The 21,629-nt window shown below is 41.7% G+C and overlaps 2 protein-coding genes across 3 annotated transcripts in view; one reads left to right on the forward strand and one right to left on the reverse strand.

Moving 5' to 3' along the window:
* Nucleotides 1–21,629, forward strand: part of LARP4 (La ribonucleoprotein 4) — a 170,654-nt gene that overhangs the window by 37,699 nt on the left and 111,326 nt on the right. The gene's annotated exons all lie outside the window — the stretch shown is intronic.
* FAM186A (family with sequence similarity 186 member A) overlaps nt 1–21,629 on the reverse strand; it is a 74,859-nt gene that overhangs the window by 10,306 nt on the left and 42,924 nt on the right. Inside the window, exons 4-8 of the mRNA XM_070621287.1 lie at nt 17,313–21,595; nt 14,075–16,932; nt 3,672–3,864; nt 1,445–1,596; nt 522–704 (exon numbers count right to left, since the gene is read on the reverse strand). Coding sequence (XP_070477388.1) covers nt 522–704; nt 1,445–1,596; nt 3,672–3,864; nt 14,075–16,932; nt 17,313–21,595 — 7,669 coding nt within the window. The remainder of the gene's footprint in view (nt 1–521; nt 705–1,444; nt 1,597–3,671; nt 3,865–14,074; nt 16,933–17,312; nt 21,596–21,629) is intronic.

Below are 21,629 nucleotides of genomic sequence, written 5' to 3' on the forward strand. Positions count from 1 at the left end.
TCTGCGTTAACAGAATTTGGAAATGTGGAACCACACAACCACCTTACCTGTTCTCTCCAAGTCTCTTCAGTGTATCCTGAGATATAAGCACCTAATTTACCACAAATTGAGCCTAGATATGATAACTGCATTTGAGGTCTTGTTACTGAACCATGAAGTGGACAAAAGCATTTTACTATTGTCTTTCTGGAACTTTCAATAATAAATCTCTAAGGGTGGAATTCAAAGTGGACCTATCTAGTGTTAGATTAGCTTTTGTGGTATTGTAACTGGGGTTTTTTTTGTTTGTTTGTTTATTTTATATTATTCCAATCGTAACATCTGCAGGTCTATGAAGAGAAACGCTGAAAGACTAATGCTAAATTTACCTGTACTATTTTATGACTAATGTTGAGTCTAACCTCACACCAAGCACCTACTTTTGGTAACTCCCTTGTGCTGTAAGAGAAAGTGAAGTTAGGGAAACAAGAGGTATATGACCAAAGGCCCGGTGACCAGAGTGCTCCCCATCCTTAACTTACTGTGATTGAATGAATGCAAGAGATTTTCTGAAGGTAGCCTGAACATCTAACTGGAGCAGCATAGGAATATCTGGGTACCCACCCAGCTGGGCCCAGAGAGAATGTATTGATGTCTTCTCTGTTATTGGGTAGCTTGAAGTGGACAGATCAGCATTCCAAATGGATTCCATTTGGTCTTCTTGTCTAGAAAATCAGAGAGCACTAATTGAAAGCACCACACTCTCCTGAGCTCCATAACCAATCAAAATATATGATTTTTATTCTCCCTTCTTATCTTCACCACCACCCTGTCCTATAAAGCCCGCTCTGGCACTGAGGAACAGTAGCTATGCCCCACTTGGACTGAGAGATTGATTAAAACAGCAGAATTTGCTGAAATAGCTTGCTTGCTTGCTTGCTTTTTCTTCTTCTTTCTTTCTCGCTTGCTTGCTTGCTTTCTCTCTTTCTCTCTCTCTCTCTCTCTCTTCCTCTCTCTCTCTCTTTCTTTCCTTCTTTCTGCATTTCCATGACTTCACCTTGTAATCCATTTTAAAACTACCTTTTTAGCTTCATGAAGTATACAGACCATATCCAAGCTGTTTTTCCCCCTTCTTTCCCAAGGCTCCTACCTTCTGTTAAAAAAAAAAAAAAAAAAAAAGTAATGCTTCTAAGTTTCTTCATTGTGTATTAAAATTTATTTCTTAGTAAGGAGGAATCTGCTTCATTTTTTTTAAGGAACTCAAAATTAGATGTTAAATATTTAAGTAGAAATATATATAAATAAGCCTCTTGCTAAATTAGCTAAGAAAATTAGTACTCCCTTAGACTCTCCACTGCACCATATGACACTTGTGGGGAAAAGGAAGCTCTTGGGCAGAGAAAGAAGCGTTAAGTCCCACATAGCATCTAAAGAAAGTTTAATGTCAGTCTTTCCTACCACATACCTAAATTTCTTGAATATGTCAGGCTTTCTGTCCTCTTGCATCAGTAGCTCTAGGAATGGCTGTTGAACAAATTTGGTAGAGGCAGGTATCTGCTTTTTGTTGATGATCAAAGGGATAGGTTGACTAAGATTCAATTTATACACGTCTTGGAGCTAAAAATAAATAAATCAGAAAAAGGAAACCATGAAAAGAAAGGACCAGAGTCTTTAGGAAGTTCTTCCGAGCTGGCCCAAAACTAAACTATGACTCTTCCTTTTCCATGGGTTTACAAATCTGTCTCCATCCTCTTTTTCCCTTTCTCCAACCACCCCTCAACCTCCACCCCACCTCCAGCACACAATTTCAAAGGAGGCAGCTATGATACATAAAAACCTTGGTCCTGCATAAGCTCTAGTCCTAGTCCTTTCTTTTCTTAGCTGTGTGACTTTGGGTTAACTGCTAATTTTATCTGCACCTCTTTCTCCTCATTTCTCAAATAAGGATAATAACACAGAGTTGTTGTGAGAGTTGTATAAGATAGTATATATGGAAGCACTTGATAAATTGTTAAGCCCTATGCAATGTATAGGTAACATTTACTGAATACTTACTAAATGTCAGATGCTTTCTATATATTAACTCATTTGGTATTTACAACAACCTTATGAGGTAGATACTATTATTATCCTTGTCTTAGATATGGGGATCTGAAGCTCAGAAAATTTAAGTGGCTTGCCCAAGGTCACTTATGTGGTGAAGCTGATTTGAACCTAGACAAGCTGGTAGCAGAAGTAACCACTTGACCACATCCAGTGTAAGGTATTTATTCATTTCTATCCTGTCCTCCCTTCTGCTTTTTCCTTTCCCTTCTTTATGCCTTGATACCCACCTCATTATCTAGATTCTGGCTTCCCTCACCCCAGACCTTCATTCATCCTCTGAAATACCCAAGACATTGTGATTCCTGTTAGACAGCTCATGACACTGCCAGCTCATCTTGCTTTACTCCATCTACATTGGCCATGTTTTCCAAACCAAAAATTGTCAAAAATGTCAGTTTTTTTTTGGTCAAGAGCTTTAATATTAAAATATAACTGTTCTGGGAAATTCGGAATGTCTGATTTGGATACAGCTATAATGAACAGTCTCTTTGTACCTCCTAAAGTAGCAAGTAAACTGATCTTGCAAATTAATTAATTTAGTGAAAGGAAAGGATATGTAGATATAAAATGTTCCTAGAACTCCAAGAATGTTCTGGAACTCCATGCTGGAGCATGTAAGCCTGGAGCAAAGGACTCTACTCTCAGCTCTAAAACTTTTGGAAGGTCACCATCACCTCCAAAAGCATACTGATGGTTATCTCAGAGGGGCGCTGGGACATAAGTGGATGTTAAAGTTTAACAGGGTCTTCTGTGTCTGGGGCTATATAAGCAAGTTAAACCCTTATCTCCTTTCTGGTAAACTCATGATATTAAAATTTGCTTTCTGATAGCTTTGAGGAGAGAAATAACCACCAAGACTCACTTGGAGAACAGTAACTTCAAGAGGTTTCATACTAGAGACTGGTAGATGTGGATTGACTAGGAAGGAGTTGAGCATTTTGGCAAATCTCTCCTATTCTGGTCTTTTCTCATCTAGAGAGTCCAGCCAGTATTCCTGTTGTCAATTTAGGAGGTTCACTGAAGTCATGGTGTAGTAGGTTGAATGGTGAACCCCCCAAAAGATTTGTTCACACAGAACCTGTGTGCGTGACCTTATTTGGAAAAGGGGTTTTTTACAGATGTAGTTCAGTTAAGGATCTCAAGATGAGATCATCCTGGATTAACCAGGTGGGTCCTAAATCAATGACACATAGCTTTATAAGAGACAGAAGAGAAGACATAAGACACCCTGGGAAGAAAGCCATGGGAAGGATGGAGGCAGAGATTGGAGTTATGCAGCTACAAGCCAGGGAATGTCAAGGATTGTCTATAGCTACCAGAATCTAGGAGAGAGGCACGAAACAAATTTCTCCCTCAGAGCCTCCAGAAGGAACCAACCCTGCCAACACCTTGATGTCATGAACTGGCCTGCAGAACTGTAAGAGAATATGTTTCTGTTGTTATAAGCCGTCAAGTTTGTGGTAATTTGTTATGGTAGCCTTGGGAAACTAATACACATAGTATCTCCAGGTAAATGTTATTTCCAAAGTTTACCACTTTCATTTTTCTCACAACACACTGGGGAGACGGAATAGAAAACAGGTTACCTTGGTAAATAAGAGGATCATTTTCCTCAGGCATTGATTCCGTTTCTGCTCTAGAGACTTCTGCTTCTTGGTCCAGACCCGCATCACCTTTTTCTGGTAGTCATCAATTCTGCTCAGCATTATGTAGAGGTTCTGGGTCTCATAACCTTTCCCAGTGTTTTGGATGGCTTGTAATCGTTTGATTAGGTTGTTTCTTGAAAAAATTAACAAGAATTAGATCGACATAATTATTGACCCTAACTCAGCAAACTTGGCCTTAGTTCCTTTCAGTTCTCATCTCATCCTTAGTAAGTGGAGGGGGGGTGGGATAGGGGTGGGAGACTTGCTTAATGAGACTTTAATCTACATAGTTTGCTATATGACTAAACTTTCAAAAATCTATGACTGTCAAATTTTCATTAACTCTTCACAGAGTTTTTTAATGTTATAATAGTGTTGCTTATTATTATCTTAATATATTAACATTTTAGTATTGATATGTACAAGATATATTGAAGGTACTTAATTATGAAAATATGAGAAAGACAGTTTCCTTGCCTTCAAAGAACTTACAAGCCAGAATAGGAGACTAATAAATTAACATTGTCAAAGAGAGAATGACATAACTGCTAAATAGAAATATAAGCATGCTATTTAAGCAAGAAGGAAAGCATAATTAATTCTAACAGGAGGAATAAGGAAGACTTCATGGGAAGATGTTGAATAGCATTTTGAGAAACAGTCACAAAAATGCACTCTCTCTCTTTACTATTATGGATACCCACACGTTTGGGCCTCCTAAACAGATAGTGTTTTGCCATTCTACAGGAGAGGAAAAGGAATCTGAGCAAAGTTAAGTAATTTTCTAAAGTCATGTAATTAATAAATAGCAGATTTGGGAAGCAAACCCAGCTCTTCTCTGTTTCCACAATACCAATACTTCTCAAAATGTGGACCCTGATCACCTGGACTGAATCATCTTGGGGGAGGGGATGCTTGTTGAAAATGCAGATTCTGGCTGCTTCCCAGAACTTTTGAATCAAAATCTTATTGGTACACTTCAGGATCTGTATTTTAAATAAAATCTCACTCTTACTGTCACTAAAGTTTGGGAAGAAAGGGATGATGAATTCCAGGTTGAAGGAATACTGTAAACAAAGCCAAGATGATGAAAGTTATATTTTGAGAGTGGTGAGTAGCCTGGCACTTTTAGACTATAGATATGTGAAAGGATATAGTTGGGGATAAGACTGGAATGGCTAGATTATAAAGGCCTTAAAAGGCATGTTAAAGAGTTTGGAGTTTTAAGGGGAAATGGCTACGCAATGGGAACTCGTAAAAGATATTTTTCTGAATATATGTATTTTACATATCTACACACACACAGAGGGAATAACTCTCTTTTGTAGGTTATAATTAATAGCTTACACCCTACTGTATCTATGGATCATTTAATGCTTAAATGTATTAACTTTCTCAATTAATTAATTTTAATTAAATTAATTTTCCAAGAACCTTGATTTTTTTTTCATATCCTGTAGGTGATTTTTATTTTTATTTTTTCATTTCTACAACTATCTTCATTACATGTGTTTTTAATCACTTCTCTACATGCATTGCAGAATGCCTATCACATCCATTCCCATAAATAACAGTTCTCAATGAAGCAAGCATATTACCATTCTTATAACCATCTTTTAAAATACATATAGATATATATTTTAGTGAGAAATAATTGACATTGTGTAAGTTTAAAGTGTCCAATGTGTTGATTTGATACATTTATATATTGCAATATGATTACCACTGTAGTGCTAGCTAACGTCTATCACATAACAATTATTACCTAATTATCATTTCTTTTTGTGGTGAGAACAACTAAGATCTAGTCCCTTAGCAAGTTGGAAGTTTATAGTACAGTATCAGCATTGTTGACTATAATCACTATGCTATGCATTAGATCTTCCTAATAAGCCTTATTTTTTACACTAAATCTTTCCTCCTAATTTCCTGTCTGTTCACATAGTCTTTTAGATTTTCCCCATAACTTTTCCTTATTGAAATCACATTTCACTCCTTAGAAAAGTTTATAGTTTCATTTCAAACTTAGGGATTTTATTTTTTATGGATTTTTCTTTTTCTTTTTTTTTTTTTGCTGAGGAAGTTTCACTCTGAGCTAACATCTTGTTGCCAATCTTCCTCTTTTTGCTTGAGGAAGGTTCACCCTGAGCAAACATCTCTGCCAATCTTCCTGCTTTGTATGTGGGATGCCTCTACAGCATGGCCACTGATGAGTGATGTATGTCCGTGCCTGGGAACTGAACCCAGGCCACCAAAGTGGAGTGTGCCAAACTTAACCACTAAGCCACTCATGGATTTTTAAAGATAATTCATTTTAATAATATAAATGCTCATTCCAGTTGTAACCACTGAGGTATGTTATTATTTAAAATTCCCTGTCCAGAAACATGGCCATTTATCCCTTCCTACCTTTTGTTCCCACTCTCTTAGCAAATTCCACTTATACTGATAAAACATTACCCCCATCCTAAGCAATGTTTTTTATAGTATTTGATATAGAATCATGATCCAAGGGAAGGTGCTTTACATTTACTGAACATCTACTGTGCAGGGTCAATCATTGTGCTAGAAATTTTACTTCTATTTTATAATTTATATTAAATGAGTATATTTTAAACATTTTAAAATATATTATTTCATTTAATCCTCACAACCATTGTTTGAAGTAAATATTTTTACATCCACTTTACAAATAGCACATTTGAGCCTCAGAAAGGTTCAGAGCTGGAAATTTGAGCCAAGATCTTCCTGACTTCAAAGTCCATATTTAACAGAAAGCACAATTAGGGTTTGGATATTAGGGCTGGGATACTATTACAGTCCCCTACTTCAAGGCAACATACTTATAATATGTAGTATAGTATAGTATGTGGTATGGAATAGTAAAAACTTTGGAAATGGGCTTTTTGAGTTCAGCTCTACCATTTGCTAGCTGTGTAACTTGGGCATATAGGATGAATTTTCTGAACCTGATTCCCCATCTGCAAGTTAAATGCAATAATATATCTAAAGTTCTTGTTCTTTGTAGGTGCTTTATAACCCTCTAAAGGTCCATAAACAGCTTTAAATCATTTATTTTCACTTAATTTCTCATTGTTCATGCAATTTTTCCCTAAAGAATTCTAGATTGAACAAGTTTGATTCTCCCAAGAAACTTGTATTTCCTTTGGTCTATCAGTTTTTGCTGTTGCAAGAGTGCAGTGATTCTCCTTTTCATTACAGACTCCGTCAGATTGCCTGACGTGGATGCCCTTCTTTAAGAGTAGTTACACGGTTAAAATATCACCCTAGTATAGAATCCCTTCCAGACAAGAGGAAATATTTCACTAGTAATTCCACTCTCACCCTTATATTCCTTCAAAAGTTTTGGGTGTATGCCTTGTGGTCCTAACTTATGCCTCTGCATGGTTCTTTACTCTCCTTAAATCCATTTTCCACGTTATTGGCATTTTACTTGTCTTGTTAAGAACACTTCAGTTATCCTCTACCACGTACAAAATAAAATACAAATTCCTTAACATGCCATTTAGTATTCCTTCTGATCTGGCCTATCTTTCCAGTCTCATCTCTTGCCACATCTTGCTTATTCTTTGTGTTCTACCAGCAACAAAGTAGTTTTGCCAGACACACACACACACATACACACACACACACACAAGCTTCTTCTTGCTCCCTTTCTTTGCTCTGCTAGACTCTACCTTCACCATCTTAGTGACTTTTAGTAGTTCTTTGAGACATAGTTCAAAGGTCTGGACTCCTAGAAGCTTTGCCTGATTCTCCCCTCTCCGCAGTCCTCTTCTGTACACTTTGCACATGCACCATCATTGTTCTTTCCATATCATACTATCTTATCATCTGTTTGTGGGACAGTTTCTCTGAGTAGACTTTGAATGCCCTCAGGGCAGACCTATGGCTTATCCATCTTTGTATCCTTCCACCCTCAAAGCCTGGCAAGTAGTGGATATTCAAACAATGTTGATAAATTAAAGGATAAATTAAATCCTATCTAGTCGTCACAACATTTAGTAACTTTGAGGACTTTCTTCAATATGCATGAAAATGAAATATTTCATTATCATCATCTGGTCTAATTTTATATCCTCTCCATCATTGCTTCTCAGGTATATTGCACTGATCATGTAGTAATACAACTCTAAAACTATATTTTAGCATTTAAATAATGGAATCTTCAGGGCCAGTCCTGGTGGCCTAGTGGTTAAGTTTGGCACACTCTGCTTTGGCAGCCCAGGTGCAGACCCAAACTTCTTGTCTGCCAGTGGCCATGCTGTGGTAGTAGCTCGTATACAAAAAAAAACCAGAGGAAGGTTGGCAGCGGATGTTAGCTCAGGGCAAATCTTCCTCAGCAAAAAACCATAAATAAATAAATAAATAAATAAAGGAATCTTCACTTACAAAGGTTCCACAAAATTTCTTTATTCAAAAATGGTTTATTGGGGCTGGCCTGGTGGCACAGTGGTTAAGTGCTCACGTTCCGCTTTGGCAGTCCGGGGTTTGCTGGTTCGGATCCCGGGTGCAAACATGGCATGCTTGGCAAGCCATGCTGTGATAGGCGTCCCACATATAAAGTAGAGGAAGATGGGCACGGATGTTAGCTCAGGGCCAGTCTTCCTCAGCAAAAAGAGGAGGATTGGCAGCAGATGTTAGCTCAGGGCTAATCTTCCTCAAAAAAAAAAAAAAAGCTTTATTATATTTTATATTTTCTCTCACATATAATGTTAGAATCTTCTTAACCCAGCATCCTTGTTATGGAATCTTTAATCTGTCAATACTTTATTCCTTCTTATACCTGTTGGTGATTTGATTATAATATTAAATATTAAAGAAGAGCTTTCTGAAAAAATGACTTGATCCTTGATGGGATTCAAGTTATGATTGTATAAGTTAAATATTCTTAGGAAATGTTGGTGTATATATTTCAATTTCTAGATGGTTTTACTGAAACAGGCCAGATATGTCACTTAGGTCTTCAAAATCTCCAATAAATCTAAACAAACTAATTGCCATATAAAAATTGAGAACGTTGGGGCCAGCCCCATGGCCCAGTGGTTAAGTTCGCACACTGCTTTAGTGGCCCAGGGTTTCGCCAGTTTGAATCCTGGGCACGGACATGGCACTGCTCATCAGGCCATGCTGAGGCGGCGTCCCACATGCCACAACTAGAAGGACCCACAACTAAAAAAAAAATACACAACTATGTACCGGGAGACTTTGGGAGAAAAAAGAAAAAATCTTTAAAAAAAAAATTGAGAAAGTTATCAAAGAACTTCCCCCCAAAAGTACCAACCTCATGTAATATCGTACGTGAAATCTGCTAAACCTTAAAAAGAACAGCTAATTTTACTATTAAACTGTTACAGTGCATAGAAAAAGGTAAGCTTCTGCATTTTTTAATGCTATAAGCTTAAAATTATACCAAAATTTGACAAAGCCAGCACCAAAAAAAGTAAACCACCAGCCAAACTTACTAATGAATATTGATGCAAAAAAAAAAAAAATCCTAAATAAAATATTAGCAAACAAATTCCATAACACATTCAAAGTAGGATATACCAAGGACAAATGTGATTTACTCCAGGGATGCAATGATGGTTTAATATAATTAATCATATTAATAGATCTGAGGGGAGAATCATATTTTCTTTAATACACATGAAAATGAAGTGCTGAAATTACATTTAACAAAATGTGATTTAACAAATTTAACAAAATTCAACATCCATTCTTGATTTAAAAAAAACATAGTAGAGCCAGCCCTGATGGCCTACTGGTTAAAGTTTGGTGCACTCTGCTTCGGTGGCCTGGTTTTTTTCCCGGGCACGGAACCACATCACTCGTCTGTCAGTAGCCATGCTGTGGCAGTGGCTCACACAGAAGAACTAGAAGAGCTTACAACTAAAAAAAAAATAACTATGTACTGGGATTTTGGGGAGGAAAAATCCCCGTAATGAACTGAGCAGATAGATAATTCTTTAATATGATAAAATGTATTTCAACCCCAAAGCCAGCATTTTTCTTAATGACAAAAACTAGAAAGATGTCTACTATCATCACTATGTTTTTAACAACAAAAAAAGAAATTGACTAAGGTTAAGGATGTTTTGCAACTTTTTCAGAAAGGAGAATATAAATGTAAGTGACTCTTTTAAACACTCTTGAAGATTAATTTTTCCTAGAAAAAAGTAACAGGGCAATGGATAGGCACTCTTAGCTGTTACTCAAGGCAAATCAAATGAACAACGATGGTCTTGTAGCCATATCACTGGTATTTTTTTTAACATAGTTCTTGAAGTACTAACCAATTCAGGTGGTCAACAGACAGAAATGAGATGTTTAAAAGTTGGAAAATCTAGATGTAAAAAATTATTAGTTGCAGGTAATAATGATTATGTACTTGGAAAACTCAAGAATATCAACTGAAAATTTTTCGCATGCTTGAATAAGGTAAGACAGCTACATACAAAATTGATGTAGAGAAATCTAGGCTTCATTTATACAAATAACAACGAGTTAGAAGATATCATAGAAGAGAGTCCATTTACAATAGTAACAACAACAACAAAAATAAAAACTACCAGGATATACACCGATGGAAGAATATGCAAGAGCTAGATGAAAACTAAAATGCTCCTGAAGGACACACATACACAACCTGAACAAAAGGAAAGGTATACACAGTCTAGGATAGGAAGACTGGATTAACGAAGATAAGCTAGATTTTACTGTCTTAGCAAATAATCCCCAAATCTCAGTTGGCTAAAAACAACAAATTTTACTTGTGTCTCATATTACAAATCTATCATGGCTCGGCAGGGAGTGAGCTTCATTGTATATTCTCAGGGACATAGGCTAACAGAACAGCAATCACCTTGAACGTTGTAGGCTATCACGCCAGAGGAAAAGGAGACTCTGGAGGGTCTCAAACTAGCAATGACAAGCTTTGCACAGAAATGGCGCACATCAGTTCTGCTCACACATCATTGACAAGTACTAGCAAACAGAACTAATGCTTACCACAAAGACTCAGCATCAGAAAAATAAAACTAAAATAAATAACACAGAATAGAAGTGGCTCATCTACGTGTAATCAATAAACAATAATAGAGTCTAGATACGGACCTAAATGATACAAGAATTTCTGATGAAGGTACATTCAAATCAGTAGCAGAAAAGGTAGATTATTTTGTAAGTAGTAATGAGGCCACTGGGTAGCTGGGTGGAAAAAAAGTCAGATCCATATCTCACAACAAAAAGCTGTGAATCAAAGACTTAAATGTAAAACAAACAAAAAAACTAATAACCAACCATAAAAGTACTAAAAGAAACCTAGAAAGAATTTTTCTATATTCTCAGAGCAGAGAGGGCCTTTCTAAATAAGGTACAAAGCATTATTAAAATATCGATGTAAGGGCCAGCCCCATGCGCCACTTCAGTGGCCCAGGATTTTGCCAGTTCAAATCCTGGGTGCAGACATGGGACCACTCATCCAGCCACACTGAGGCGGCATCCCACACGCCACAAGCGGAACGGACACACAACTAAAAATATACAACTATGTACAGGGGGCTTTGGGAGGAAAAGGAAAAAATAAAATCTTTAAAAAAAATTGATGTAAACACATAGAAATAAAAAATTTCTACAAAGTATACATTTTCTACAGAAAACCACCAAAACAGAGTCAAAACACAAACCAATGGGGGAAACTTGGCAATTTTTATCACAAACAAGGGGCTAGTTGTCCAAATATTTGAACAAGTCCTGTGAGTCAATTTAAAAAAGCAACTTGAGGGCCTGGCCTGGTGGTGTAGTGGTTAAGTTTGCATTCTCCACTTCAGCAGCCCAGGGTTTGCTGGTTTGGATCCCAGATGCAGATCTATGCACCACTTATCAAGCCATGCTGTGGTGGCATCCCATATATAAAATAGAGGAAGATGGGCATGGATATTAGCTCAGGGCCAATCTTCCTCAGCAAAAAGAGAAAGATTGGTGGTGGATGCTAGCTCAGGGCTAATCTTCCTCAAAAAAAAGTAAAATAAAAATGAAAAATAAAAAAGCAACTTGACAACCCAAGTGAAAAATGGGCAAAGTATTTGAATAGAATTTTCACAGAAAATGAAATACAGATGTCTCTTAAGTCTATCAAAAGATGCTTAACGGGGCTGGTCCCGTGGCCGAGTGGTTAAGTTTGCATGCTCTGCTTTGGTGGCCCAGGGTTTTGCCAGTTCGGATCCTGGGTGCAGACCTAGCACCACTTATCAAGCTACGCTGAGGCAACATCCCATGTACCACAACTAGCAGGACCCGCAACTAAAATATACAACTATGCACTGGGGAGCTTTGGGGAGAAGAAGAAGAAGAAAAAAAAATGCTTAACCTTGGGGCTGGCCCCGTGGCCGAGTGGTTAAGTTCGCGCGCTCCGCTGCAGGCGGCCCAGTGTTTCGTTAGTTCGAATCCTGGGCGCGGACATGGCACTGCTCATCAGACCACGCTGAGGCAGCGTCCCACATGCCACAACTAGAAGAACCCACAACGAGGAATACACAACTATGTACCGGGGGGCTTTGGGGAGAAAAAGGAAAAAATAAAATCTTTAAAAAAAAAAAAAATGCTTAACCTCCCCCATAATAAAAGTAACGCAAATTAAAGCATGAAATGCCATATTTCATCTATTATATCGGCAATGAACAAAACAATTGGTAGTACTTCATGTTAGTCTTGATGTGGGGAAATACTCTTTCATAATGTTGACCAATATGTAAATTGTTACAACCTCTCTGGAGAACAATTTGACAAAACTTTATCACAATTACAAAGCACTTATCCTTTGATGCAGAAATTCTACTTCTAGGAAGATACACACATACATACTTAGGTATATACGAGATTGTTCATTGAAGTATATTTTTATAATGCAACATCTTGAAAACAACATAGATATCCATTAAAGGTTAAGTAAATTCTGATAAATCCAAACTTTGTAATACTATGAATCTTTAAGTGAGTAAGCAGGCTCTTTATATATTAATACCTAAGTTATCTAATACCTAATATCTAAGTTAAGTTATAAAAGAATCAAACATCATAACTTTGAAGTATATAAAAAGGGAGATAAAAGAGCATATGTACTTTTCTACATATGCAGAAAATATTTCTGGATGGACATACATTGGTAGCCCTGGGAGAGGGGCCTAGTGGCCAGGGATAGGATTATTAGGGGGACTTTTTACTCTACCATTTGTATTTTTTATATTGTACCAGGTGAATATACTACTTGTTTTTCTTAACTTAAATATAACAAAGGGAAAAAGACATAAGGGAACTGAAGAATGACCAGAAACATATTATTTAAAATTCTCAAGTGGATGAAAGTGTTTACATGTAATAACAGATTTAAAAGACTGGGAATAGTCAGTCTGAAAAGAGAAAACCAAAGAGAAGTATAGAACAAAACAGTGTTCAACAAATTTCAGATTATTTAAGCTTTGAAATTGAGTTCTGATTTTATCTTGGATAAGCCTTTCTTTTGCACCTTGTTGTTCCAATTCTTAGTTCCCAAATGAATTCAGTCCTCAAAAATGTAAATTTCATGAGAACAGGGTACTTTGTTTTATTCACTGCTGTATCCCTAGCACCTAGAACAACACTTGGCACATAGGAGGCATCCAATAAATACTTGTTGTTGTTGAATAAATGACATATTTGTTCCTATAATTAGTAATAACTTTTTCTATTATAGGTTTTATTTTGGCATCTTATAATTTTAGTTTGGAAATCTTTCCCAAAAATAATAGATTGGTAACCTCAAACACAAATGCTAAGGATGGCAGGCCAATTGTCTCCTTCCCTGACCTATTTCTGATATTTGCAATTTTTAAAAATGAGGACCAGGACCTGTTTCCTCCAGGTCACTCCAGCAGCAAAGTTGCCATGGTAACACCTCGTACATAACTTGCCATCTCCCATTTTAAGTTTATACATCTTCTGGTGAACCCAAAAATATGAAAGAAACTCAGAATAACTGAAAGCATCTCTAAACTTTTGAAGTTGATGTTTTGGAGATCAACGATGATCTACAAAATACATCTTAGCATCTCTGCTAGAAATCTAACTGGATGAAATGGATCATGTTATATGACATTTCTTATTTCCCAAAAGATGTATCTCCTTTTGCTATCTTAAATCGGCTTCTATCCCACAGACCTTCTATAGGAGAATCTTTTAGAACATCTGATCTGACAAATATGTATATACTTTTAGGGCAATGAGAGAGGATATTTGAAATCAGGACTAAACCAGAAAACTAGACATACAATAGTTACATCTACCTTGCACGCTGGATGAGCCTATAGGCAATGTACTTGCGAAATAGGTATCCCAGCCGAACTTTGTCCGTGTGAAGTGTTTCAATTATGAGATCCCTAGCTGTTGTGTGTAGCTCTGAAGGGAGTCCAGAAGCTTTTGTGGCCTGATTTAAGAGTATCAAGTTCTTCCTCTGAGCCTCCACATCAACAAAATACCTCTGCTCTTTGAGCTCTTGGGGAGAGGAAGAGGGCACCATCGTCTTGGGTTTCTTGGTACCTGAAACTGAAGTCAGCATCCAGGACTTGTCTATCGGAGGAAATCGGGATTTCTGGTCCCATTCAGTAGGTGAGATCTGTGATGTTTTGGGTAGTTGAGCAGTAAGAGAAGGTAGTGATGGTATAGGCTTCATGAGAGTGGGAAGAACCCCCTCACCAGTGTAAGAAGTTTGTGATTTTGGTGTCCTATAATTGGTGAGATAAGACTGAAATGTTCTAAATTGTTCCATGGCACGAGGATCATGGCGTATCTGCATTTTTTCGGAAGTGTCAGAGACCTCTGATATTTGGAGCTTCTTAATGATGAAAGGGGCTTGCTTCATCTTGACATTTGGAGCACTGGGATGGGCCAATGCTGATTTAGATTTCAGAGAAGAAATAATTGCCAATCTTTCCTTACTTTTCTTAGAGACAGAAGAGGATAGATCTTTCTGGGGCTTTCCAGGGGTTGAGGGGACCCATAGTGTTGGGGGATGCCCAGGGGGAGGGGGGATCCACAGTGGAGAAGCTTGCCTAGGAAGAGTCCATGGTGCCAGATGCTGTCCAAGGGTATAAGGGGCTTGTAGATAGGGATATTGCTCATGGGTGGCAGGGGGCTGGAGTGCCTGGAGCTGCTCAGATTGGGTTAAGGGTCCAGATTCCAGGAGCTCCTCATGGGTGGAAGAGGCCTCCGGAACCATGGGCTTCCCAGGAGAGATATCCGAGAGATTGGGAATCTGTGCAGAGGTAGGTGGGACTCCAGATATAAGTGGCTGCCTGGCAACAAAAGGGGCCTTCATTATCAGAGGTGACTGGGAAATCAGAGCGTCCCTAGATGTGAAGAACTCCCTGGAGCTAAGAAGGTCCTTTAATGCAAGGAGCTGCCCTGAACTGGGCTGGACCCCAGGTATTGAGAGCTTCCTAGGAGTGGGAGGGACCTCTGGTGTTAAGAACTGCACAGGGGTGGATTCATCCTTAGAAACCTGGATCTGTCTAGAAGAAGGAAAAGTCTGTGGTGCCAGGAGGTTCCCAGAGTCAGAAAGGATCCTCATTCCTTGGCGTTGGGTAAGGGCTTGGGTGGGAGGAAATTTTGATATCTGCAAAAGAGTTGAAGGGACCTCAAATATAGAGGACTTCTCAACAATGGGAGCAGATGATGCTGGGAACTGCCTAGGTCTTGATGTAATGGATTTCCCAGAGGGGAGAGAAGCCTTTGATTCTTGAAATGGTCTTAGAGTGGAAGGAACCAATGTCAGGGACTGCTTAGAAATGCAAAGAGCACTTGGTGTGACGGATTTATCAGTACTAGAAAAGATCCCAGTTTCCTGGGTATGTCCTGAAGGAGGACCAGTCCAGAGTTGCGAGGGCTGCTCATTAAGGAGAGGAGCTCTTGATTTTAGGTCCTGCTCAGACATGAGAGTTGTACCCATGGGCTGGGCCTGTCCTGGAGTGAAGGGGGCTCCTAAAGGTTGGACTTGCTCAGGAGTGAGGGGAGATCCTAAGGCATGGACTGTATCTGAGGTGAGAGGGACTCCTGATTCCCAGTACTGCTCTGGAGAGAGAGAAAACCCCAGTGCTTGAGCCCGTTCTAAGGTGATAGGGGCCCCCAAAGCCCAGGTCTCTTCAGGGGTAAGAGTGACAGCTGACACCCAGGCATTTTCTGGAGTGGTGGGGACTCCCAATTCCTGGGCTGCATCCAGAGTGGAAGGAGTGCCCAGTGTCTGAGCCTTCTCATGGGAGGGAGTAACCCCTAATGCTTGAATCTGCTTAAGAATATGAGTGTTTGATACTTCTTGAACTACTTCTGGAGTGATAGGGACCCCCAGTTTCCAGGCCTGTCCTGAAGTGAGAGGGGTCTTTACTGCCCGAGCCTGGTCAAGGCTAAGAGGGACCCTCAATGCTCGTGCCTGCTCAGGGGTGAGGGTAATATCTACTGCCTGGGCTTGTTCATGGGCACATGTGATACCCAAAGTCCGACCTTTCTCAGGAGTGAGAGTAAACACCAGTGCCTCTGCCTGTTCTGGAATGAGAAGGTCCTGCAGTGACTGGGCCTGCTCAGGAGTGAGAGAGACCTCCAATGACTGAGCCTGTTCAGAAGTGAGAGGAGGTGCCAGTGCCTGAACTTGCTCAGGGGTGAGTGTGACTCCCAAACTCTGGGATTTCTCAGGGGTGAGGGTGACTACCAATGCCTTGAACTGTTCAGAAGTAGGGGGCTTGCCCTGTGCCGGGGCCGGCTGAGGGGTGACACTGATCCCCAATGCCTGTGCCTGCTGAGGGGTGAGACTGATCCCCAGTGCCTGGGCCTGCTCAGGGGTGAGAGTGATTCCCAGTGCCTGGGCCTGCTCAGGGGTGAGAGTGATGCCCAGTGCCTGGGCCTGCTCAGGGGTGAGAGTGATGCCCAGTGCCTGGGCCTGCTCAGGGGTGAGACTGATGCCCTGTTCTTGGGCCTGCTCAGGGGTGAGACTGATCCCTAGTGCCTGAGCCTGCTGAGGGGTGAGACCGATGCCCTGTGCTTGGGCCTGCTGAGGGGTGAGACTGATCCCCAGTGCCTGTGCCTGCTGAGGGGTGAGACTGATGCCCTGTGCTTGGGCCTGCTGAGGGGTGAGGCTGATCCCCAGTGTCTGAGCCTGCTGAGGGGTGAGACTGATGCCCTGTGTTGGGCCGCGAGGGGGAGGCGCCCCGTGTCTGGGCCTGCTGAGGGGTGAGACTGATGCCCTGTGTCTGGGCCTGCTGAGGGGTGAGACTGATACCCAGTGTCTGGGCCTGCTCAGGGGTGAGACTGATGCCCTGTGTCTGGGTCTGCTCAGCGGCGAGACTGATGCCCTGTGTCTGGGCCTGCTCAGGGGTGAGACTGATCCCCAGTGCCTGAGCCTGCTGAGGGCTGAGACTGATCCCCAGTGCCTGGGCCTGCTGAGGGGTGAAACTGATCCCCAGTGCCTGAGCCTGCTGAGGGGTGAGAGTGATGCCCTGTGTCTGGGCCTGCTGAGGGGTTGCCCTCTGTCTGGGCCTGCTGAGGGGTGAGACTAATCCCCAGTGCCTGAGCCTGCTCAGGGCTGAGACTGATGCCCTCTGTCTGGGCCTGCTGAGGGGTGAGTGTGATCCCCAGTGTCTGAGCCTGCTGAGGGGTGAGAGTGATGCCCTGTGTCTGGGCCTGCTGAGGGGTGAGACTGATCCCCAGTGTCTGGGCCTGCTGAGGGGTGAGAGTGATGCCCAGTGCCTGAGCCTGCTGAGGGGTGAGACCGATTCCCAGTGCCTGAGCCTGCTCAGGGCTGAGACCGATGCCCTGTGTCTGGGCCTGCTGAGGGGTGAGACTGATGCCCTGTGTCTGGGCCTGCTGAGGGGTAAGACTGATCCCCAGTGTCTGGGCCTGCTCAGGGGTGAGAGTGATGCCCAGTGCCTGAGCCTGCTGAGGGGTGAGACCGATTCCCAGTGCCTGAGCCTGCTCACGGCTGAGACCGATGCCCTGTGTTTGGGCCTGCTGAGGGGTGAGACTGATGCCCTGTGTCTGGGCCTGCTGAGGGGTGAGACTGATGCCCTGTGTCTTGGCCTGCTGAGGGGTGAGACTGATGCCCTGTGTCTTGGCCTGCTGAGGGGTGAGACTGATGCCCTGTGTCTTGGCCTGCTGAGGGGTGAGACTGATGCCCTGTGCCTGGGCCTGCTGAGGCATGAGACTGATCCCTAGTGCCCGAGCCTGCTCATGGGTGAGACTGATCCCCAGTGCCCGGGCCTGCTGAGGGGTGAGACTGATCCCCAGTGCCTGGGCCTGCTGAGGGGTGAAACTGATCCCCAGTGTCTGGGCCTGCTCAGGGGTGAGAGTGATGCCTAGTGCCTGAGCCTGCTGAGGGGTGAGACTAATGCCCTCTGTCTGGGCCTGCTGAGGGGTGAGACTGATCCCCAGTGCCTGAGCCTGCTGAGAGGTGAGACTGATCCCCAGTGTCTGGACCTGCTCAGGGGTGAGAGTGATGCCCAGTGCCTGAGCCTGCTGAGGGGTGAGACTAATGCCCTCTGTCTGGGCCTGCTGAGGGGTGAGACTGATCCCCAGTGCCTGAGCCTGCTCAGGGCTGAGACTGATGCCCTCTGTCTGGGCCTGCTGAGGGGTGAGAGTGATCCCCAGTGTCTGGGCCTGCTGAGGGGTGAGAGTGATGCCCAGTGCCTGAGCCTGCTGAGGGGTGAGAGTGATGCCCAGTGCCTGAGCCTGCTGAGGGGTGAGAGTGATGCCCTGTGTCTGGGCCTGCTGAGGGGTGAGACTGATGCCCTGCGTCTTGGCCTGCTGAGGGGTGAGACTGATCTCCAGTGCCTGGGCCTTCTGAGGAGTGAGGCTGATGCCCTGTGTCTGGGCTTGCTGAGGGGTGAGACTGATGCCCTGTGTCTGGGCCTGCTGAGGGGTGAGACTGATGCCTTGTGTCTTGGCCTGCTGAGGGGTGAGACTGATCCCCAGTGCCTGGGCCTTCTGAGGAGTGAGACTGATGCCCTGTGTCTGGGCCTGCTGAGGGGTGAGACTGATGCCCTTTGTCTTGGCCTGCTGAGGGGTGAGACTGATGCCCTGTGTCTGGGCCTGCTGAGGGCTGAGACTGATGCCCTGTGTCTGGGCCTGCTGAGGGGTGACACTTATCCCCAGTGCCTGGGCCTGCTGAGTGGTAAGAGTGATAGACTTTTTGGGAGACTGTCCAGAAATAGGAAAGGCTCCAGGTGAGGAAGATTGTGTGGAGGCGGGTGGAGTGATTGGTGTGGGGTGCTTTCCATCAGCAAGAATATCTAATGTCATTAGATTCCCATGGAACTCTTCTCTTTGATATAACTGAGATGTGTCTTTCTGTATGCTCTTCCACTTGGGAGACGTCTCTGAAGTTTGGCTGAACATCTTTTCTAGTTCTTCAGAGCTTTTCTCCTTAATCTTCATCTGATCCTTTGCTTTTTTCTGCTCCTGCCTTTCATGGTCCTTTATCTTTCTCCTTGGCTTCTGCTCCCCCTGCTCTTTCTCTGAACTGCCTTCCACCTCCAGATGTCTCACTTTCTTCTGAACCTGCCTCGTCTGCTGTTCCTTGTCCTTCTCCAAGGGTACCCCTTGCTCTTTCATTTTTTGCTTCCGTGCTTCCAGCTGCTGCTGCTTTGGCTTCTGATGCTCTTCTTCCTCCTCTTCCCTTTGCTTTTGCTTCTTGTCTTGCTTAATCCGCTTTTGCATCCTCTGTTCTCGCTGTTCCTTCCACACCTCTACTTCCTGCCACTGTTTCTGCTCCTGTTGCCCTTGCTTTCCCTCCTTCTTCTGGAGCCATGCCTCTTCCTTCTCCAAATCCTTATTTATCATTTCATGGCTCTTCTTCCAGAGATTCCTTTCTTCCAACTGGTTTTTGAGACTCATACCAAAAATTTTTTCTTGATCATCTTGCAAATATTCCTCCTGCCTTTGTTCTTCCTTCTCCTTGTGATCTCTCTCTCCTATTGAGTCTACTGGAACATCTCTTTTGGTTTCTATTTCAGTTAAGATCATTTGTATTAAATTGCCAATTACTGGGTCCATGCTCTTATCTGAGAGTAATGTGCTAATTTCAGACTTTTCACTAGTTGGCTTCTGAAAATGCAGTCCTGGCATAAATGAGGCTACCTTTCTTTGTTTCAGAGGTTTCTCTCCAACTTGTTCTGCATTTTTTATATCTTTGTATTTTCTCAAGATTTTTGTCACAGTTTCAGCCACATTTTGGAAATATTCCTCCATTTTTGCCTTTATGATTCCTAATTTTTCAACTTCTGCTCTTTTTAATAATGACTCCTTTTTTGGCACAGTCTTTTTATCCAAAGGCTTTCCTATGTTATCAATTTTCTCTTTTAGGAAAGCCATTATGGCTTTCTGAAATTCTTCTAGGTTACTCTGTTCACTTTTGCCATCTAGACTTCCTAAAGCGCTGGTAGATTCTGAAGTCTCTTTAGTTGTCCTAGATCGTGATTTAACAAGTTCCTGAGACTTGACTTTCTTGTTGACTAACACATCCTTCTCTTCAATTATTCCTTCTTTGCTTGTGGTGGTTCCTAAAGATATTGGATGTTTCTTTCCTGTTGTTTTCACTTTCTCAGAGGAATAACCAAGTTGGGTCAACCTGGATGGCTCTGCTTGACTACTCTTCTCACGTTTGCTCTTTTTGTCCATTGACTCAGTGGTGGGTTCCTCTTTAGTCTCTGAAGAAATTTGGCTTTTGTCAAGTGAGCGTTCAGGTTTGACCTTCTTGGGTTGATCCCACATACTACTTGTTCCACTTTTGCCACCTTTGATATTTGTGTTAGTAGAAGGGTAGTCATCAGGGACACGTTGCCTTTTTGATTCAATGGGTGACTTTGATTTGGTTTCAAAAGAGGATTTTCCTTCTTTCTTCTTCTTTTCCAGTGCTTGCAGTTCAGAGTGGTGATCAAGTTTGGTCTCCAAGTCTTTGTATTTACCTTTATCATCACTCAGATTTGATCCAGAGGTCTCATGCATGGATGAGCCTCTTGTGTGCTTTCTTTTCTGTGATTGATACAGGTCAGTCCCATCTTTCTGATAGACATCACCTTTCTTCAGTGATATCTTATCTTCAGTAACATCTTCAGGAGACTTTTTCTTTTTTTTTCCAGGTAAATGCTGTTGCTGTTCAGTTAAATCTGAAGTCATCTCAACTTGGCCTGTATGTGAAATAGTTGAGTCCCACTTGATCGCTGAGGCTTTTGTCCCTGTTCTTTGGACATCATCTACAACATTTTCAAATTCTTTGGCCAAAATATTGTCCATTCTGTCTTCTATATCAACTTTGCTAATGACTGTAGATGATTGTGGAGAAGGCTCCGGTAACACTTTCAAGGTTGATGTGGGTAATGCTGTATATACTTGCTGTTCTACCACACCTTTAGATCGAATAAATTGTTCATATTTTTGTTCTGTTTCTTGAAGTTGCTGCTGAAGTATTTCATTTTTTTCACTGAGATCTTGTATTATCTTCAGGGAGAGCTCCTTTTGTCTTTCACTTAGCTCACTTGTATACATATTGGCAGTTTGAAAGTTAAAAAATTTTACTTCCTCATTTACTCTACTCAAAGCTGTAGAAAGGTTTGCTATTGTTGATGATATATATTTAATAGCATTGTTTTCCAATTTGTTGAACATTGCAGTGCCTATGAGTTCCTGTAGCATATCTTGGATTTCTGAAACCTTGATATTTGTTGCAAATTCATCGCTAATCATCTGATCTGGTCTTAAAGCATGGGCTGTTGCAGGTCGCTTTATAACTCTGTCTTTCCAAGATTTCCATAGAATACTTCTAGATGCTAGAAGAAAAAAATATATAAAATAATGGATTGC

Source organism: Equus przewalskii, chromosome 5, assembly GCF_037783145.1.
Source record: "Equus przewalskii isolate Varuska chromosome 5, EquPr2, whole genome shotgun sequence".
Classification (NCBI taxonomy): domain Eukaryota; kingdom Metazoa; phylum Chordata; class Mammalia; order Perissodactyla; family Equidae; genus Equus; species Equus przewalskii.